The sequence below is a fragment of the Onychomys torridus genome, chromosome 1, assembly GCF_903995425.1.
Source record: "Onychomys torridus chromosome 1, mOncTor1.1, whole genome shotgun sequence".
In the NCBI taxonomy this organism is placed as follows: Eukaryota; Metazoa; Chordata; class Mammalia; order Rodentia; family Cricetidae; genus Onychomys; species Onychomys torridus.
In genome coordinates this window covers 50,054,412-50,077,063 of record NC_050443.1, presented here as the reverse complement: position 1 = coordinate 50,077,063, position 22,652 = coordinate 50,054,412, and the positions used below count along the sequence as shown (strand labels likewise).

The following is a 22,652-nucleotide window of genomic DNA, read 5'->3' as shown; positions in this document are numbered from 1 at the left end:
ACACTATATGGAACACATTCCTTGGTGGAAATAAAACTGAACACACACTGCGATGTCAACTTTTCCCAAATCAGACCACGTGGGTTCAGAGATGTAATATTTCCTAAAAGTGGTGCAATTTGGAATTATGGGTTTCCTGAAGTCAACACATGCATTGATGCAGGCAGCATAGTATGATGGGAGACCTGTGCTCAATACAAAATTTGTCACTAGCTACTGACACTCCAAGTTTCATCCACTCCTCACTAATTGAGTATTAATACTCAGAACTCATCATCTTTTATGCCTTGGCACTTCAATGATGCTTATCTTAGTTGGTAACTGACTCATGAGCCATGTAGCTATTAAGCACACTAAGTACACATTAATTAAAATAGAACTTCTTCCTCAGCCAGAACAGTATTCATGAAAAACATAAGGATGCTAGTACCAATGCTGAGGAAATGATACACTGAGGAGAGTGAAGGCAAGGCATCTCCAAAGACTATGTTGGCTGCCTCCGGGCCTGGTCACTAAGGTAACATAGCCCTACTCTATTGCAGTAAAATTTTACTGACTATATCTTATCTCATAACAAGTATAAAAGTATGGACAGGCAAATGATAGGACATCCAGAAAGATTTCTTTAGGTGTCTATAAAAGTTGTCCACATATTGTTACGACTTCTGATTTCCATATCTACCTTAATTCTTCCTTTTTCCCATAGCTTTACATCTAGAATGTTAGCTCAATAAGGCAAGCATTTCTTTCATTCTTAAGACTTTGAAATCACATGTTTTATTTCAATAATGAAATGAAAACTGATATTTAACTGATTTATGTATCATTTAGGTAAGAAAGGAAGACACATTCCTTCTCTGGTTGCTACCACAAACTGCAGATATTTACCTTTGTTTTAACAAAGTGGTGATCTGCCTGCAATTCCATAACTAATATAGGGTTGGACTATCAATGAAGTTGAATAGATATTAAAACTCAATCATGAAAAAAACTGATATAACTAACTGATGTTTATTAATTGAGGATAACAAGATTTTTTTAAAAATTGTGAGACTTATTAATTAACAGGATTGTAAAGAAAGCACGGCTAATTCTATTAAAGCAAACATCCCTGTTCTATTCCCTCATATGTGTTAAATTATTTGGCATGTAGTAGAAACCCAGTAATACCTAGGAAACTGAGTGAATGTCTATATAATAGGAATGTTCCTCTTGATCAATAAAATACAGACATAAGTTTAAAATTTACTTGAAGTGGGATTTTTTCCCTGTTATTTAGAAAGAGGGACAAGTGCACATATCAAAGATTGTCTTCCTTTCTAAAGAGTTCCTACTGTTCTTGGCTAATGCAGAAACAACATTTAGCTCTCATTAGTTTATACATAATACTCTGAGCTATGCATACAATTATATCTGGACATGAATCTATGCACCATGGCAGCTTTTAGAATTAGAATAGAAAATCACTACTTGCACAAATTTGCAGTTGTGAAGCTCACTTCTGGAAAGTGTGGCCTTTCAGGGACTTTATTACCTTAGATGCTGTGATGCTGTGGCTGGTTACACAGCACTGAAGAAAATGGGTCAGTCTGGAGGTGGGAGATCATGGTTTTTAAATCATATCCCCCTGCAGGTGCCTTAGAAACATTGTGGGATTCCATGCTCCTATGAATGAGGAGCTCCACCCATCCTTCTCTGTTGATAAGACATGCTCCAGAACCTGGAATACATGTCTAGTCCAGGACTCTTTTAAGGAAAGGATACCTTTGGCTTCTTAGCAGGAATAGAATGTGTCTAACAGCAGTTCATAGAGTGATAGTTCTTATTTCTTTTGCAATACAATAGAAAGTTATCAATGAAATGAGACAATCAATACAAATAGAAAAAAAGTGATTCTAAAGACATTTTTTGATTTAAAATTTTTCCCAGAAGCTCCAACTTCGCTGGTAATACTAACTTAGGGACTGAACATTAATTCTCCCTGAACAATAGGATCTTTTTAGGTAATTTTGCAGAGGATCTTAGCATGGTTTTTATGGGACTGTGAAAGACCTACTTTCACATGTGTAATTCAAATACATAGATGAATAGAGTCTATAGGTTTCATTGAATTCTCAAATAAATCCACTAGTTCTACCTAAAAAAATGGCAGGTGTGTTAAGAATCACTACACTTTTTTTGTTCAGTCCCTGAGTATTTTAAGAACAAAAAGGCAAATGTAATAAAACAGAGTTCACAGGGAGAAATTTTTGATTCACCTTGAAGTTATTTTGAGAATCACCATCATCTTCTTCATGTAGATGGAACTTTGTATCTGATTCACAATATTATTTGGAAATACAAAGAGTGACATGGAATGTTCTTTAGAACTTGTTATCTTTATGATCTTCACATACAGTATTTGTAGATTGCTTTATAAAATTCTTACTTAGAACCACTACATAAGAGATTTGGGGTTCGGAATGATCTTTCTGAGATTAATGGTCACAATGAATTGATGGGGAAAAGTGAGTGAAGTTCAAGGCACCTATTTTAGAGGTCTGTGGTGGGAAATCTATGACTAGTGAAAAGGGATGGAGGAGGCTAGTGAAGATGGTGAAAAGAGGTCATTTCACAGTGGCAGAGTCACCTACAGCAGAAAATTGACCATTGAGAGCTGGGGTATGGGGAGTGGTCAGAAGTAATTCTTATCTCCAACATGGAGATCAAAGAGGATGACATCATCATTGGACATGTGACACCTGAAAGGAGATAGTGAACATCTTTCACCCATACGGAGCTATATGGAAATGTTTTAGTCTGGACTCTGTAGCGACCCAGTACCAATAAGAGCAGCATATTACCTGAGACATAGTGAGGTACTAGTTGGGAATGAGGTAATTCTCAGAGCCCAAAGTCCACAGCAAAGTAGTATGATATCTAAGGCAAATAAGTGACAAGAACCAACAACCTAGAAATTCCACTCTTCTGCTTCCTGCTTTTGGGTTTAGACTTTCAGCATCATTGATGATGCCTGCCTACCTTGGTGAGAGTAAGTCTCTCTAACTCCATTTCCTACCTCCTTGGCTACTCTCTTCTGGAAACACTCTCCCAATCTTATGCAGAGATATTATGAATATGTCAGCACTGACTTGAGTATCTGAGAAACCTATCAGATTGTTTCAAGAAAGAACCCCTCAAACTAGAACATGGGCACATCACTTACAAGAAGAGAAAAGATTCATAACTGACAGATGATAGGCGAAATTACACATTTTTCAGAGCATAGTGACTTTTCTTTATGATAATATGAAAATGGAAACTCTGAAGTCTTTCTTCATAGCTTAAAATACAGTATGTAGAAGAGTGCCTTAGACAGAGTAAGCCCTGTGAGTGATCAGTGGAAGGAATTAAGTAAATAAACTGGGAAAACATTGTTTCTATAAAACATTATTAGAAATCACAATGTCATCAATTTATATGCTGTTTTCTACTATGATGGTGTTTTCTTGATAATTTAAGAAAACAATTAAATAAAGGTCCACATAAAGTCTTTATTTTTAAAATTTAAGACAATAAATCTTCATACTTCTGCTTCCCGTGACCTGGAGCCTTCAGTTGATGGTTGTAGCACATGAATCCAAATAATGTCACTTCCTTTATCCAAACTACTAATTGACCCTATTTACTAATCTTTATAGTAAGATGGATTCATTTCCACAGAGTTTAGAAACATGCTGGAGGGTCACTGACAGTGAGTGTCAAATACTGAATATCATAACATGTGGAAAGCATACCCTCGAGTCAAAGGCTTTTGGATTTAATTCTCACTGTTGTGAAAGCCCATTGAATGGGTTTGTGTCTTACTACCTTCATCTGTAATTATTAGTCACTGGTTTCTCTCTAACTTTGTTCAGTGAAATTCAGCTAAAATAAAATACTGCAAATATAAATGATACTATCTAACTCTCATTTCATCCCAACGTTGTAAAATAGGGCGCCCTTTTACCCCCCCCTCAATCTCTCACTCTCTCTCTCTCTCTCTCTCTCTCTCTCTCTCTCTCTCTCTCTCTCTCTCCTTGGCAGACCTTTAATTAGTGTATTTGTGTCACCTGTGGAAGGACTTTAGGCAAGAGCTCAGATAAAGATAGATCTAATTCACTGAAAAACACCATTCTTCTAATTATGTGTGTTACAAAACCAATTTACAGATTTTGAGTTGGATGAGGAATTTTTAGAACCTTCAGCTTTGTAAAGTATGTATACATGAGGCCACAAGGATGGGGTTAGGTTAAACACAAGATTTTAGCAGAAAATTTCTTGATTCTCCCATTGGTATTAGAATTAAAATCATTGATAAATGCTTATTCTTTTTTTCTTTTTTCTTTTTTTATTCATTTATTTATTTTTTATTATTATATTTGTGTTTTAATTTTACACATCAGCCATGGGTTCCCCTGTCCTCCCCTCTCCAACCCCCACCCCCACCTTCCCCCTATCCCCTCCCCTCTATTCCCATCTCCTCCAGGGCCAAGACTCCCCTGGGGATTCATTTAAACCTGGTGGATTCAGTACAGGCAGGTCCAGTCCCCTCCTTCCAGGCTGAGCAAAGTGTCCCTGTGTAAGCCCAAGGTTCCAAACAGCCAGCTCACGCAGGGAGAACAAGGAATAACAGACCATGATAAATGAAGACCACATGAGAACAGGAATAGGCAGAGTTCTGGAGAGGTCCCCTTAAATCCACAATGATACATCCTCCGTAGACTGCTGGCAATGGTCGAGAGAAAGCCTGATCTGACCTAGTCTGATGACCAGATGGCCAAATACCCTACCAGTCGAGCTGGAACTCTCATTCAATAACTGATGGAAGTGGATGCAGAGATCCTCAGCCAGGCCCCAGGTGGAGCTCCAGGAGTCCAATTATCAAGAAAGAGGAGGGACTGTAAGAGCATGAATTGTTGAGCCCAAGACTGGAAAAAGCACAGAGACAAATAGTCAAACGAATGGAAGCACATGAATTATGAACCAAAGGCTGTGGAGCCCCCAGCTGGATCAGGCCCTCTGGATAAGTGAGACAATTGAATAGATAAATGCTTATTCTTAATAAATATACCTTAAAGTATATAACAAGTAAGAGGCATGAAATCAAGCCATGGGAAATAAAGAATAATGATGAGAATGATAAGTTAGGTGTGTATGTGCACATGTCCATGCACTTGGTGTCAGGAGCTAGATCAACACATAATTACAATGTTATACTAGCCCTGCTGTTATTGTAATGGGCAAAAAATAAGAATATAAAGGAGTCATGATCTATTTTCAACATGGATCCAGGGTTTCAGTTCAACTTTATTCGCCTCATGACTTTCATGATAACAATCAATGTTTTAAAAGGAATCCCAAGAGAACTGCTTACACACTGAGAGGTCACTCTTGGCTAATCCTGTGTCCATCAGCAGGTGTCCGGAGGGAACTTAGAAGCCCCATTTAAGGAGCAAGAACAACATAGTGGTTTGTTGGGTGTTTAGCAGTGTCTGGAAGAGAATGCAAAACAGACAGAGATGTGCATGTTTTCCATCAAGGTCTTGGTTAAGTGATGTTTTCAGCGTGTGGAAACTGAGTAATTTTTGTCCTGTGAGTCATGTTTGATCAACCAAGAGATTAAACATAGAGAATAAAGATCATGCAATAAATTGTTCTTTCCTCCAAAAATTCATATGCTGAAATCCTAAACCCTAAAATCAAGTTACTTTGAGGTAAGTTTTTGGAAGGTAATTTGACCAGGTTAGTGTTCTTCTGAGCACAGGCAGGGTGGGGGCTGTGTTTTGTCTCTGCTTTCTCTCACACAAGGAAGCAAAGAGAAGAAAGTTGTCAGTTATCTGCAAACTAGAAAATGGAGAACTTCTAGAACTAACTCTACCATTCCCATAATCCTCAGCATCCAGACTCCAGAATGGCAAGGCATAAACATGTATTGCTTTAGCTGCATCCTCTCTGGGAAGTTGTTACAGTAACCTTAGCTTACTAGGACCTAGCCTTAGAATTTTATAGACTAAATTCTCCCTACTTAGCCTCTGCAATGCAAGAGTGGGACAGTATCAGAAAAGATGCTCCCCCATCTTTTGCACCTCCTCACAATCACCCTTTAGCATGCCAACATTATTACTCTTGACTCATTCAGAGTTGCTTAAGTAAGTATCCTTTCCTGAGGCTTAAGGAAACATGCTCTCTCTTTCATAAGTCCTACTCTGGGAGTCAGTGACCTGTCTCTCTTGTTTCAGTTTCTCCATCCTCCCACCCCTCCAAGCACACTCACCAGTCTAACATCCTCACCATCCTCCCAACCCTCCAAGCACACTTGCCAGTCTAATATCATCAGTATCCTAACATCCTCACCATCCTCCCACTTTGCTAAGGACACTCACCAGTCTGACATCATCAGCATCCTCCCACAATCTTCAAGCACTGTTTTGACTCAGCCTATAGCTCATGTTTCATTACCCTGGCATCAGTGCCACAGTACCCGAGAGTTCTATTACCCATGTAGATGATTACTCTGTGCAGATTCAATCAAATCATTCTGTTGACTTCTGCTTCTGCTCTAAATCTCATTCTCCACTCAAACACATACTCTCACTCTTCCCACAACTCACACTGTTCTTTGTTAATACTAGTTACCACACCTCAATTCTGAAAAGTAATTTTTATGACTACCATCTTTTTGTTTTCCAGTTTACACCCATCTCACCAGCTGTACTTATCCTTCAACCACACTAGAAAGGGATCTCTTTCCCTTTTTCACCTCCCCACAGCTTCTTTTTTCAGATCTTATATTTCAATTTTATGAAGCATCATTACAATCAATTTATTATTCAACTGTTCTGAATCCCAGCTTATCAAAATTATAACTGATGATATCTCTCCTAGTTAACTGTACCATTCTTTAAATTTCATGAATGTACTTGCACATTTTACCAAATGATAACATGTTTACCAAGCTCTCCAGCAACTTTGGGCTCTCTGTTCTGTGAAGTTTCGCTACTCTATTCTGTCATTCTGAGTCTGTGATTCAAAAGCTTCATTATATACATGGTCCAGCTGAAGATGCTCTTTAAATGCTGGGTTATGTTTAGCATCCTTGGGTACCTTTTAATTATAGGAAGCTGAATTTTGAGATCCATTCTCAACACTGTTTTTGCAGATTCACATACCACACATAACAACATGTTAGGCTCTGTTTCCTATACCTTTCTTGGGACATCTGCATCCTCCAATAATATTGAACTGATGGCTTGCTACTTCTTTCTCTGAAAAACTAGAAGCAACTAAAACTCCAATACCAATCTATTTATAGGCATTATAGCAAAATTCTAATTCTTTCCTTTCTACAAGTGAGTACCCAATTTTCTAACTGAAACAGTGTGTGCCCTTTGTCTCTAAGTCTATCCTTATGGTCAATGAAATCCATTGTTCAAGAATTCTTTTTCTCCTGCATTTAGTTTTCTCTTTTGTTTCATGCCCACAGCTATTCAAGTACACTGTATATGTGCAGTTTTAAAGTAGTACTATTGATTATTATAAACCAGGCACAGCATATGCCCTACAATGCCTGCATCGAGGAGGTAAACACAGGAGCATTAGAAGTTCAAGCCTCATTAGAATTAAAGGGCAAGTTCAAGTCATTTCAGGCTGTGTGATATCTAAAAAACAAAACAAGACAAAAAGCTTAATAACAAATGAATAATATAAACTTCACGATAATAAAATATCAAAATCTATGTCGAAAATTGAGACCTACAATTATAACCCATTGTTTTGATCTCCTTTCATCAGAATGCCTTGACAGAAGTTTCTGCCTTGTTTCTAATGCTATACCGCATTCTTTGCTAAACTCAGCCTGAACCCAGATTGGTTTTAGTGAGGTCACTAATGACCTCTTAAGTGTTAAAAGCAGAGTGAAATTCTCAGTCCTTATCCTAATTCACTGGAAGGCATCATTTGACACAACTAAAGATTTCATCTTCTTAAAACAGTTGTGAAGTGAACTTGGCTTCCAAAGCATCATGCTTTTTTCTTTGTTATTTGTTTCCAATCCTCTCTCATCTCGATTTCTAAAGGCTGAGATTCTTTCAGGGTAATCATGTGAACTTCCATATTTTTCTTTTTGAATTTATTCCTTGTAGAATATAGACTCTCCATAGGAATAATAGACTTTTTATATTTTCAACATATATATATATATATATACACATATATAGCACCTATATGTATGTATATACCTTATATACATATGTACACATACACATATAGTCTATATATAGTATATATACATAAATTCAAACTAAATGATTTTACAATATGTTCTTATTGACATTGACACACACAAATTTATTTTATTACACAGATTCATTAAAAGATTCTGAGGAAACTATTTGCAAAACTAAAATTATTCCTTTCAAAGAAAAACAAATTCATATACATATACACTCATTGATTAATATAACCTAAAATAACCCATCTAATTATTCTTTGCAATTAACCAGTTTTTAAAGAGTTTCTTAGTTATATTGTTTGTTTTCTGTTTTTTGTTTGTTTGTTTGTTTAAGGGGCATGGTTATCTCTATGTCTCCCTGACTCTCCAAGAACTCACTATGTAGACAAGGCTGGCCTTAGACTCACAGAGATCCACCTTGCCTCAGTCTCCTGAGTGCTGGAATTAAAGGTGTCTGATGCCATTCCCAATGTCTTAGTTGGGATTGTCATTGCTGTGTTTAAACACCCTTATCAAAGTAACTTGGAGAGGAAAGGGTTTATTTGGTTTATGCTTCCACATCTCTATAAAGCACTGAAGAAAGTTGGGACAGGAACTCAAACAGGGCACAAACCTGGAGGCAGGAGGACCTGATGCAGAAGCCATGCAGGGGTGCTGCTTAGTGACTTGTTTCCCATGGCTTGTGCAGCCTGATTTGTTATAGAACCCAGGACTACCAGCCCTGGGGTAGTCTCACACAGAATGGACTGGCCTCTCCCACATCAATTGCTAAGAAAATGTCCTACAGGATTACTTACGTTCAGCCAACCTTCTAGAGATATTTTCTCAGTTGTTGTTCTCTCCATTCAAATAACTATAGCTTGTATCAAGTTGACATAAAACTAGCCAACAAACTGCACAATTATATTGGTGTTAAATAGTATGTCTTTGGTAGTAGTCTTATGTAAACACATTTTCAGTAGGAGCTTGTTTTTTTCCAAAATTTCCAAGAGAGATAGATCCCTGATATTCATTCTATGGTTACTATATAAAATAATTCTCTCTCTAACTGACCCTAAAATCCAACTTCTGTATTAAAATAAATAAATACTTAAGCCAAAAAACACTGTATTAGAACATCTACTGATTACCCTCTAGGGATGCATGGACAGAATCTGAGCCTTTGGGGTGGTTGCTTATTCACTGGATTTATTTAAGGGTCACATTCGGAATGTTTCTTATTGCTCCACTCTACATAAGTTACTTTTCATTTACAGAGAAAAAAAATCCTAATATGTAGTAGGACAGGCCCACAGGATCAAGGAAATTGGCTCAAACCAGTTGCCAAGGTATGCATATAATGTACTTCATTATGAGCCAACCTGGTGTCTGCCTGAGGTCCTAGCAACAGGCACTGTCAGAGTTTCTGACCATGCTCAGCCAATGAGGATGACCACACAATTACACCCAACTGCAACACAGACTGGGTGCTGGGAAGAGGGTATGTAAGGACCTCCCCTTTTATTAAATAAAATTTTCTGCTGTTTGCCTTCAATTGACTCCCAGTGTCTAAGACTTTGATGCCCTACCTTCTCACCAAGGGAGCCATTAGGATCCAGCAACACTAATAGTTAACTTACCTGTGTCCTTTTGTGCTTGTGTACACGTGTGTTCACGTGTGTGCAGGTGTGTGTGTGTGTGTGTGTGTGTGTGTGTGTGTGTGTGTGTGATTCTGTGTGTGTACGAGGTTGGTATACATATCTCTGAAAATGACTCTTGGGGCCAGAGTGTAAGCACTCTTCCCCATAAGCTGTCCACCTTCACTTTTGAGTTTTTGGAGATTTCTTACTTGTCCAAGGTTATTTTCATAGACTAGACTTGCTGGCCAGTGAGCCCCAGAGCTCTGCCTGTCTCTGCCTCCCCAGAAATGGGATTGCAGCTGCATGCCACCAACCTGGCTGATGTTAGATGAATTCTGGAGATTGAATTCAAACTCTCATTCTGGCAAGGGTAGCGTTTTTCTAAATGGGCTCTCTTTCCAAACCTGTTTTTATTTATATTATCTGTTAGGGATTTCAAAAAGTTTAGCCACATTACTATTTTCTAGCAGTTTGTGTATGATTCTGTAGTACACACTATTTCCTGTAGTCTTTCAGGTCTCACACATCTTTCTTGAATCAGCTATTTTCTGTCTGGTTAGATGTTGCCTTAGTCGTACCATAATAAAAATACCAGAGTATCAGTAATTCATAAACAATAGAAAGTTATTTCTTACTCTTCTGGAGGCTAAGAAGTCCAAGATCACAGTACCAGGAAGCCTTGTGCCTAGTGAGGACCAGAGTCAGAAAGGGCATTTTGTATTTGTGTGTCTGTGTATATGTGTGTGTGTGTGTGTGTGTGTGTGTGTGTGTGTGTGTGTGTGCTTGTGCATGTGTGTATGCATGTGTTTGTGTGTGTGTGTGCTTGTGCATGTGTGTATGCATGTGTTTGTGTGTGTGTGTGTGTGTGTGTGTGTGTGTGTGTGTGTGTGTAGCATCATCAAATAGAGAGAAGGAAACACTATGAAAGAAGCAGACAGGCAGGAAAAAATGACCATTGTGCCTTCACAGGATGAAAGAGAAGAGCCAGGCAGCTCTCTGAAGCTTCTTTTATGATACCATTCATGAATAGAACCATTATTATGTAATCCCCGCCCCCTCAAACTACAGCTCTAACATCCAACTAGGGATTCAGAATTCATCTTACAACTCTTGGAGAAACACAAACTTCCAAATGACATCTTTTTCCTTATTACCTTTGAATTTTTTTTTTTTTATTAGCTAAGGATCGAACCCAGGGCCTTGAGCTTGCTAGGCAATCGCTCTACCACTGAGCTAAATCCCCAACCCTCCTTATTACCTTCAATACCAGAGTACATCTTCCTAGTTTCCTCATGTTTTATTATAAGCAAACTAAGCATTCACTGACACTTTATATATATATATATATATGTAAGTAATATAGTTTTTCCACAAATGGAGCTCTTTTTCCATATTTTCATATTTTGGCTACCAATTCTCCCCTTGGTTGCCAAGGAAAGAATTGGCAGCAGCATTGGATCAATTTTTGTAGACTCTTAGGCAAGGTTATACTATAGAAAAAGCTGAAGTGAGAGTGTGCACATCAGTAGAAGACCTGCCTTACCTCTGCTGTCCCTTACTATCCACCTAGGTCCTTTAGACTCTTCTTCCTCAGTCAGTAGTTTCAATAGGCATACCTGCCTATTTGTTGCCTGTCATTCATTAAAATAGTCAGGGGAGGGAATGTTGATTGCCCATCTCTTAAGGCTGAATTTTATTTCTTTCTATTTTTTAAAATGTGTATTAATTATTTAAGAACTTCCTACAACTTATTTGATCATACTCATCCCTGACCCCTCTCAGATCCATCCGCACCTCCTATTCATTCACCTTTGAGTGTTGTTTCCTCAGTAGCTGAAGGATAAAAAGCATTATTTTTTGTCCTTCTTATTTTGCCAGAAATAGTGAATGAACAAGTATAACACTTGGAGAATACCCATTAAGTGACATTTCTGTTTAGTGTTTTCCTAGTTTTTCTTCCATAAAATTTCCTTTAGAAACACACATTTTTTCATCTGGCCATTTTGTTATGTCAGAAAAATATATTTATCATAATTACTATGGCATATTAGTGCAATCAAGTTGACAGAGGTGAGCCAGCTTATAGCCTGTCTTATGCTCTGTTGGGTTATTTCATGTTTAACTAAAGGAGGAACAAGTTGTGTTACCAAGAAGGCCTCCTACTTACTTCTAGTAGGAGGTTAATTTATTATCTGAGCATACATGTGTGTAGTGATCAGGGAAATTAATTCTTTTTTTCTGAGAAAATAATATATACATTTAAGAAATCAATATTCCTAGTCTCAGAGAATTAGGACTCTAAGATCGCCTCTGTGGAGTAAATGGTATGATTATTGAGGTTGTCTGTAGAGCTGCATGTTCTCTGAATCAGCAAAAACAAAACAGCCATAGCTGATCATGGGGATGGTTGTATCTGTATTTCTTCAAAGGTGCAAAAGAAATTTGAAAACTATGTGTAGAAAAGAAATAAGAAATGTTTGCAAATTTTCTCTCAGGTCATGTGTGTTAGTCTTTTGATAGATTCTAGAAGGCTTGCCATTTTGCTGAGACTTGCCACCATGTAGAGAGAGGATAGGCAAATATATTTTACAAGTAGTTAATGAAATTCATCCTGGAGCTGAGAAAGTAATCTGTTACAGCAGAGGTGGCATCCCACTGGGGAACAAGAAAAACATTGCCTCAGAAAAGCAGTTGAGGAATGGAATGAGGATATTGGACATTTACTGCAAACTAGGTAGATGTGTATTCAGTTCAAATACTAAGTTCCCAGGAAGGTCAGGTTACTATACAAGGATAGTTTAAGGTGATTAGTGTTTACCTGTTAGTTCCCTTTCTGACTGGTACCAATATCCACAATTCATAATGGATGTCCAGCTTCTACAGATAAAACAGTTATTTCCATCTAGCCTATGTATATCATCTTAAGATGACATAGGATTCCTAATAAATTAAGACTGTGAAAATCATTGGCCTATTACACCACTCAAGAAATAATGGCAAGCTTTTAAAAATGTAGAAGTTCAGTATAAATGAAAATAATCTATCAAATAATTTCAAATATTGTCTAATTTAATGACAGCAAGTCATGGAATCAGATTCCCGCTGGGTTTTGAAATGGGACTTTTAATGTGGTGATTCCATCTAAACAAGATACCATTGCATAGTATCCTAACTCAATGTGAATACCATCTTTCTAACAAGAGACAAACTCCTGGAAGGTAAATGCACATGGAAAAGGCAGGGTGGGGACATAGAGAGAAAATGCCAGCTGTGGTCAAGAACATGTTTATTTATTTGTGTGTTTTTTGTTTTGTTTTTTTCAGTATTTTACTTTATCTATATACTTGTCACTTTTATTGAAAATATTTTCTTTTATCATACACTATATCCTGATTATGGTTTCTTCTTCCTCTACAAACCCTTTGATCTCAGATTTTCAGGCATCAGAATGCATAGAGAATAAAATTCTGTGGTTTCCAGAATGCATAGAGAATAAAATTATGTGGTTTCATTCCCAGTCTGTGCCAGTCCATTAAGGCTGACCTACCTGACTGTAGACTGGGAAGTTATATTCTACTCTAAGTCTTTCAGTGGTAGCTCTTCTTTTTCTCTTTTTATTTATTATTCTCTTATAGAATGCATTTCAACTGAAACCTCCCCTCCCTCTTCACTCCTCCCAATCCCCCACCAGTACCTCCCCCCCAGATCCTCTGCTTCTTCATTTCCCCTCAGAAAATAGCAAGACTCCCAGAGATATCAATGGGACATAGTCTTAACAAGATGCAATAGAGCTAGGTACAATCCCCCATATGAAAGCTGGGCAAGGCAACCTAGTATGAGGAAAAGGGCCCCAAGAGCAGGCAAAAGAGTCAGAGATACCCCATCTCTCTCTCTAACTTTCAGAAGTCCCACAAAAACCCCAAGCTAAACAACCACAACATATATGCAGAAGACTTAGGGCATACCTGTGCGGTGATTGCCACTTCAGCTTCTAGAAGATTCTATGAGATCTGCTTAGTTGTAGCTTTTGATCTATACAAACAAATGGCAATATAGAGGAGACTCAGAAGGGGAAATGACAGGCAAAAATTAGTTACTCCACACCAGCCTTCTGTGGTATCCTGAAGCCCCTGAGGAAAATTGAGACCACATACATGCTGCTCGAAGTGATTGGTCAACATCCTTGAAAGACCCCAGAGCCCTGGGATACTTTCATCTGTGAGAGGGCTCCCCCAGAAACCAAGATTCCAAACCAGCAGATGCAACATGCAAGAGGAATGTATTCAGCACTGGTGCAAGTGGGCTCTCTGTCCTGGTCAGTCAGAGAGCCTGGAGCAGCGGTTACAAGCATTTTTAAAGGCAGAAATTATAAAATTAGCATAAGATACCAGGTGCCCCGGGTTTGGCCCAATTTAAAAATCATCATATATTTCAGCAATCATTTTGTTACACGGGAAATTTTGTAACATTAGTCGTAAACTGGTTGGCTCAGGGAGGTCTAGGGGGAGCGGTTACTCTGGAGGGGAGTTCACATAGTTATAGGCTTGTGATTGGCTGACATTTGACCTAGTTTGCTGGACTCACCAGATAGTCCTTATTTTGGGTCCTCTTTGAGGAATTTTTTAAACAGGGACTTATTATTATTTTAATCTATAATTGCAGACCTTGTCCCAAGGCCGACGGCTGGGCTCTGAAACTTTTTACTTATTTCCAGGAAGAGGATGGGTCAGTGTCTAATGCAAGCAAGTTTACAGAAGCAAAGTCAGCAATTTGCAATTGTAAAATGTATGTCTAATTTTTTTTTTCTCATTCCCTCCTTTTTCTTTGGACTAATTTTAATCTTAAAATTTAGGGTGTCTGTATATTATCTTGTGGAGTGTCAGTCGTTCTTAATGCTTGGTATTGTTGGGTTAATACCATAGCCTGCGTAATGGACAGTCTTTCTCGGATAAATTGTAGCAGCCTATTAAGAATGTAGGGGCCAAAAGTGAAAAGCAAAAGTAGGATGATGATGGGCCCTGCTAACGCAGACAACAATGTGGTGAGCCAGGGGGATTTGGACCACCAATTTTCAAACCAACTGGCTCCAGCGGCCTTTTCCCATTTTCGCTCCTCCAGTCGCTTACAAAGCTTGGCCATGGAGTCACGTACTACCCCAGTGTGGTCCGCATAGAAGCAACATTCTTCTTTTAGGGTCGCACATAATCCTCCATCTCTAATGAAAACCAAGTCTAGGCCTCTTCGATTTTGGAGCACAACCTCTGACAGGGAGGTGAGGGAGGTTTCTAATGCAGAGATGGAAGCCTCTAGCCCCCTCAAATCCTCTGCTATAGCGGCCTTTAGCTGTTCCATGTGCTGATACCCTTGCACATAAGCAGCACTCCCCATTCCCGCCCCGCTATGCCCGCTACTGTTCCCAGTCCCATGAGGACAGCTAGGGTCATGGTGACGGGTTCTCTTTTGTATCGGTGGGTCAGGCCTTCCATCTGTTCTTCAAAAGATGGGGAGTCATGGTATATAACCCGAGGGTACAGATGCACTAGAACGCAGAAACCAGTCTGGTTTATCAGCGTTGGTGAGATACAAGCGGTTAAACCGGTGTTACAAGCCCACCATCCCTGGTCTGAGGGTGCTAAGTATTTGCCTGTGATAGCTGTAACCTTTTCTGTGCGGGCACAGAGCTGACTCTTTTCAGGGGGTGGTGTACCAAGACATAGTCCCTGTCCTGATACCTCAGATAAAGTTAGTTTGCTGGCACCTTGCCTTCCCCAGGAGCATGAGTCAGTGTTGTTGTAGGTACCGTTGTAGGTTGTTCCCTCATAATAAGGGGGTCCCTCAGAAAGGCAGAGCCAACAGGACTGAGTGAGGTCGCTTTTGGTGGAGTTAAGGGCAGAGAAGGCTCCCTTAATCAGGTTGTATAAGGGGGGCATCAAGGACATCTGTATGGTTGTTGATGGAGGGGGAGGGTGGTTTTTTGAAGTCACGGGGGGTGTGGGTTGTGGTTATAATCTTGGGTGGCAGGGCTTGGGGTACCCGAGAGCAGGGATGAAGGACAGGGTTTGGTCCTATCATCATTGGATGAGACAGGGGTTTTTGGCGGAGGGTAATCTTAAACCAGAGGCCATCGTCATTTCCCTCCTTCTAGAGGCGTAACCCCCAAGTCTGACCTTTTTGCCACTGGGCTAGATTTTCAACTTGTTTCCCTGGTTCTGTAAAGATGATGGACAAGGGGTTACAAAGAGCCTGTTTTGAGCAATCTGCCGCAGAGCCCTTTCTGACCTGAATCCAATCATGACTGGAAGATGGTCCCCAGTAGGCATCCCCGGTAGTCTCACATCCCCATTTGGCACAGTATAGGGACTCAGGCCCTCCATATTTTAGAACTTGTTTTCTATTTCTCCTATCTCTAGGACAGATGTAGAACTCCAAACCATGGAGTTCCGCGCGGGCCTGTGGGTTTGAGCACCCATACCAAGGGGGAGGGACTATTTTTACTCTCCACTGTAAATCGTTTGGGTTTTCTTGTTCTGGGATATCCCAGGTATCCAGTCCCATGAATAGTTGGCACAGGTCAGGTGTTAGGGTGGGCCACCAGGTTCCGGGGGTGTGGTCGCCTTCAGTTAACCAGACGACCTGTACAGTAGCAGAGCTGACTTCCCAAACCAGATGTTGGGGGGAGTGTGGATTAGCTGCTGAGCTAGCTCCTAGGTTACAGGGTAAAAGTACCAGTAGGAGAAACAATACCAGCTCGGCGGACTCGAAGTTTAAGGGGATTACTAGTCTTTTTCAATTTCCAGTCGGGTCCCAGCTGGGGTGCTGGCTTAAGATGGGAGGCATGGATCCAGGCAGCGATGCCATCGACCTTTACTGCCATGGGGGTGGTCAGCAGCACAGTGTATGGGCCCTTCCAACGAGGCTCGAGGGTCCTGGATTGGTGTCTTCTCACGTACACTTCATCGCCAATCTGGAAGGGGTGTGGGACTGTGGAGCTCCCAGCTGTATAGACGGTGGTCAAGGGCTTCCACACCAGTCTCTGGATGAGTTGTAGGGCTCACAGCAGCACCTGCAAACTTTGGGTATTTGCCAAGGAATCAATGGCAGGGTCAAGGAAATCTGCTATAGGAGGGGGTTCCCCATATAGGATTTCGTAGGGAGTCAGTCCATGGCTCGCTGGAGTGTTTCTAGCTCTAAACAGGGCCATGGGAAGGAGTTGGACCCAGTCTTTAGTGCCAGTTTCTAGGACTAATTTGGTTAGGGTCTCTTTAATCGTTCCGTTCATTTGCTCTACCTGTCCTGAACTTTGGGGTCTGTAAGTGCAATGTAATTTTCAATTTATCCCCAAAAGCTTGGCCACCATCTGACTTACCTGAGAGACGAAAGCAGGGCCATTATCTGACCCTATTACCTTAGGGAGCCCAAATCGAGGAAAGATCTCTTCTAAAATCTTCTTGACCACCACTTGTGCTGTTTCTTGTTTGGTGGGGAAGGCTTCTGTCCAGCCGGAGAAAGTATCTACAAAGACTAGAAGATATTTAACTCCATATTTACCAGGCCTGATCTCGGTGAAATGGATCTCCCAGTTGGTGCCGGGTCGTTCTCCTCTCATCCTGACTCCAGTAGGTGCCTGGAACCGGCCTGCATTGACCTTGGCACAGGGAATACAAGAGTCTACAACTTGTTTAATTATGCCCGATAAATCTGGAATGTAATGAAACTGTTCCTCTTTCTGTAAAAGAGTTTCTAGCTTTTTATAACCCAAGTGAGTCCACCTGTGCAGGTAAGTGACCAGTCTCCTTGCATCCTTTTGGGGCAGTATAGTTTTATTTTTGTATTCCCAAGTTCCAGTTGAGTTGTTAAAGGTTGCCTTTAACTTTTTGGCCATCTCTATGTCCAGATCTGAATACTGGAAGAGGCTGTTTGCTGGGCTGCAGTTCTTGGGATGTGGTTAAGGCAAGGGTTTGGTTTTGTAAGGCTGTTGTCCTAGCAGTTTCATCCGCCATGCTGTTTCCCATCGCTACAGGGTCCCTCCCCACCTGGGGACCCGGACGATGGATGATGCTCACCTTTTTAGGTAGGAAGAGGGCCTGTAGGAGGTCTAGGATTTCTTTTTTGTTTTTAATATCTTTTCCTGCCGAAGTTAACAGGCCCCGCCTTCGATAAATCTCTCCATGGACATGCGCGGTAGCAAAAGCATACCGGCTGTCTGTGTAAATGTTGACCTTTTTTCCCTGGGCCTTTGTCAATGCCTGCGTCAGGGCGATGAGTTCGGCCCTCTGTGCTGAGGTTCCGGGCTCCAGGGCCGATGCCCAGATGACTGTGGTTCCATCTACTACTGCTGCCCCCGCCTTTCGCTCACCATTATGCAGGAAATTGCTCCCATCCGTGTACCATGTGTGTTCAGCATCTGGCAGAGGTTGGTCAGTTAAGACTTCACGGGTCCCGTGTACTTCTTCCAGAATTTGGTGACAAACATGTTCGATGGAGAGGTGAGAGTCCGAGTCCGGAAGCAGAGTCGCTGGATTGAGAGAGACTGCAGCCCCAAACCGAATCCGGTCGGGATTTAATAGCATTGTCTGGTAATGGGTGATCCGGGCATTTGAAAGCCATCGGTCAGGGGGCTGGCGAATAACTGTCTCTATGGCATGAGGGGCCGTCACTGTCAAGGGCTGTCCCAAGGTTATCTTATCAGAGTCTTTTACCAATATGGCCACAGCTGCAATGATACGGAAACATGGGGGCCATCCGGCCGCCACATTGTCCAGTTTCTTTGAAACGTAGGTCACCGGTCTTTTCCAGGGCCCTAATTTTTGGGTCAAAACTCCTTTTGCAATTCCCTGTCGTTCATCCATATAAAGTGAATGGCCTGTTTCACATCTGGGAGGCCCAAAGCTGGAGCTGATAATAAGGCCTTTTTAATTCAATCAAAGGCCTGTTGTTGTTCTTTTTCCCACCGGAATTGGGCATTGGCCTTGGTAAGGGGGTACAGAGAGGTCTGTCAGCTCAGCAAATCCTGGTATCCATAAGTGACAAAATCCAGCGCTTTCCAAGAACTCCCTCAGGGCCCATGCACTTGTGGGTGTCGGGATCTGGGTGATGGCTTGTTTATGACCCTCTGTTAGCCACCTCTGTCCTCCTTCCAGCTTATAGCCCAGGTAGGTCACTTGTCTGACACAAATTTGGGCCTTTTTAGCTGAGGCCCTATACCCTAATTCCCCTAGCCTTTTTAAAAGGGCCCCAGTACCTTTTAGACAGTCATCTCAAGTCTCGGCTGCTAGGAGCAGGTCGTCTACATACTGCAGAAGAGCGAACTGAGGATGGCTGACTCTGAAATCAGCCAGGTCCTGATGTAGAGCCTCGTCAAACAGGGTCGGGGAGTTTTTGAATCCTTGTGGTAATCTCATCCATGTGAGCTGTCCTGAAAAACCTGATTCTGGATCTCTCCATTCAAAGCAAAGATTGGCTGACTCTGAGGGCTTAGTCTCATGCAGAAGAAAGCATCTTTTAAATCTAGCACTGTATACCATGTGTGGCTTGGGGTCAGCGTACTTAGCAAGTTTTAGGGATTGGGCACTGTAGGATGTATGTCCTCTGTCCTCTTGTTTACTTCTCTTAAGTCCTGTACCGGACGATAGTCCCCCGTCCCAGGCTTTTTGACTGGCAATAAGGGGGTGTTCCATGGGGATTTGGCATGGTTTTAGGATGCCCAATTGTAGCAGTCTTTGTATATGTGGCCTAATTCCATTTTTGGCTTCCCTGCTTAGTGGATACTGACGTATCATCACCGGGGTAGACAAGGGCTTAAGTCTAATGATCACGGGGGGGCTGGTTTGCAGCCAGTCCCATTCCTGCAGTCTCCGCCCAAGCCTGGGGAAAATCTGATAACCATTGAGGGGCGATCTGGGCTGACTGAGGGCTTTCATGTAATCGATGTTCATCCTCCAGGCGCAGAGTTAGAACTTGGAGGGGCTGTCCTTGGGGTCCCCTAACGGAGGCCCCTTTTCTTGGAAGTAAATCTGGGCTCCCACTTTTGAGAGGAGGTCTCTCCCCAACAATGGATAGGGGCAGTCTGGAACTAGAAGGAATGAGTGAGTGACCAACCCCGTCCCAAGGTGTACTTTTCGCTCAGTTGTCCATCGGTACAGCTTTCCTCCCGTGGCACCCTGCACCTTAGAACTCAAGGGACCTCTTGATTGAGTTAGGACTGAATGTTGGGCACCGGTGTCAACCAGGAAGGTTACTGGTTGGCCCCCCACTCGAAGGGTTAACCGGGGCTCAGGGGGGGGGGGCTCCTGGCCCTGACTGTCCTAGTCTTCATCATCCTGTAGGGACAATATTTCTGTCAGCTTCCGGGGTCCTCTTGTCTGTCTTTTATTTTTAGGGCAGTCCTTGGCCCAGTGTCCTATTTCCTTACAATATGCACACTGGTCGCGGCTCAGTTGAGGTCTCTTTTCGTCTCCCAGGCCCCTACCTAACCTAGCTCCTCTCTCTTAAGATTTTACTTAGCTCCCTAGTACGCCTCTTGTCTCGCTTGTCCTCTCTGTCCTCCTACTCCCTACGCAGTCTTTCTTCCTTTTCTTCTTGTGTCTCTCTTTTATTAAAAATCTTTTTTGCTTCTTTGACTAAATCCTGTAAGGTGTACCCCTGAAGCCCCTCCAACCGCTGTAGCTTAGTCCGTATGTCTGGGGCTGATTGCCCGATAAAGGACATGATGACATCGGATTGCCTATCTGCAGCAGAGGGGTCAAAGGGCATATACATACAATATCCTTCTATCAACCTCTCTAGGAATCCTGTGGGTGTTTCCTTAGCCCCCTGTATTATCGCACATACCTTGGCCAAATTGGTGGGGTGCCTTCCAGCCCCTTTGAGACCCGCCAACAGAACCTGGCGATAAAGATGGAGCAGCTTCCTACCAGCTGCAGTGTTGAAGTCCCAATCAGGGCGGGTTAACGGGAACATTTCATCCATCTCATTAGGCAACTGTGTCGGTCTGCCATCTTCTCCTGGAACATTTTTGTGAGCCTCTAGGAACACCAGCTGCCGTTCCTCCGTGGTGAGGAGAGTCTGTAAGAGCTGCTGACAATCATCCCAAGTGGGCTGGTGGGTTAACAGAATGGATTCAATCAAGCCTGTCAGGGCCTGAGGGTCTTGTGAAAAGGATGGGTTGTGAGTTTTCCAGTTATATAAGTCTGAAGCGGAAAAAGGCCAATACTGAAATTGGCCGGCCACTGTCCAGAGGGGAAGAGCATGGGCTGTCCAGACCCCCTCATCGTCCCCTCCTTGATCACGGCGGAGGCGCATACGACTACTGGGAGGTGGTGAGGGAGCCAGAGGCTGCGGTAGCACCTGGGGACCCGCCTCCGGTTCAGTGGAGTCTGGGGAGGAAGCAGGTGGGGAAAGGGAGCCCTCTAGGGGGCCCCTTTGTTCTTTTCTTATCAAGCGAGCAGGTTGGGCATAAGGTGGTGGTGGGGTCTAACAGTAGTGAATCTGTCTGATCATCAGATAAAACAGGGGGAGGTGAGGAGGAAGAGTCCTTAGCTTTTAACCCAGACAATTCTTTTAGGGGATAGAGGGAAGATGAGGGTGTAGGGAGGGGAAAAGGGGGTGTGGACAGAGGCTGGGGAAGGAAGGGCTTGATCCACTTTGGGGGGTCTTGGGCAAGATCCTCCCAAATGACTATGTAGAGGACCTGATCAGGGTGTCCATGAGGGCTGGGCTGAAAAACTTGAGCCTTCACCTGTAAGAGAACATCGAGATTAAAAGAGCCATCCTTTGGCCATCCTACATTAAAAGCAGGCCATTTTGAAGAACAGAAAGCAATCCATTTCTTTTTCCGGACCTCCAGTGACAAGTTGTGGGCCTGGGTCGTAACATCTTTCCAGTGATCTAAAGTGAGGCTTAAGGGGGTTGTTAGTCGTTGTCCCATTTTTCTAGAGGCCACCAGACATATAAAGACAATCAACATTAAACAGAAACAAACAAGTCTAGACAAACGCTGCGCGGTGCCGAGTGAGTACAAATGAGGAAGGAAACTTCAAACGGGAGGGGCCGGCCGTGCCTTAACTCCCTAGAACAAAGAGACACTCGGATCTCTTCCTCCCTCCAAACGACCCTAGAGTGGGACTCCAGGGTGGGACCAGGGGTCTGGGCATGTCTGCCTTCCCCACTGGCCCAAATACAAATTCAGATACAAGTCCTGTACAGGCACTTTTGGATCCCAAAACATAGAACAACAACAACAAAAAAAAACAACAAACATTAAAGACATGAAATGTTAGAGCTCTGTCTTACCTCCAACTGGCCTTGGAATTTGGGTCTGGGAGCGCCCAAATCCCAGACGAGCCCCCAAATGAAAGACCCCAGAGCCCTGGGATACTTTCATCTGTGAGAGGGCTCCCCCAGAAACCAAGATTCCCAACCAGCAGATGCAACACGCAAGAGGAATGTATTCAGCACTGGTGCAAGTGGGCTCTCTGTCCTGGTCAGTCAGAGAGCCTGGAGCAGTGGTTACAAGCATTTTTAAAGGCAGAAATTACAAAATTAGCATAAGATACCAGGTGCCCCGAGTTTGGCCCAATTTAAAAATCATCATATATTTCAGCAATCATTTTGTTACACGGGAAATTTTGTAACATTAGTCGTAAACTGGTTGGCTCGGGGAGGTCTAGGGGGAGCAGTTACTCTGGAGGGGAGTTCGCATAGTTAAAGGCTTGTGATTGGCTGACATTTGACCTAGTTTGCTGGACTCACCAGATGGTCCTTATCTTGGGTCCTCTTTGAGG

The 22,652-nt window shown here is 42.2% G+C and overlaps 1 protein-coding gene across 1 annotated transcript; it reads right to left on the bottom strand.

Moving 5' to 3' along the window:
• Positions 1-14,684: 14,684 nt before the first annotated feature.
• LOC118569469 (MLV-related proviral Env polyprotein-like) lies at positions 14,685-15,850 on the bottom strand. The gene is given in 2 exon segments (XM_036167243.1): positions 14,685-15,264; positions 15,267-15,850. Coding segments are annotated over 2 exon segments (1,089 nt in total). The 5' UTR covers positions 15,810-15,850; the 3' UTR covers positions 14,685-14,718.
• Positions 15,851-22,652: the final 6,802 nt, after the last annotated feature.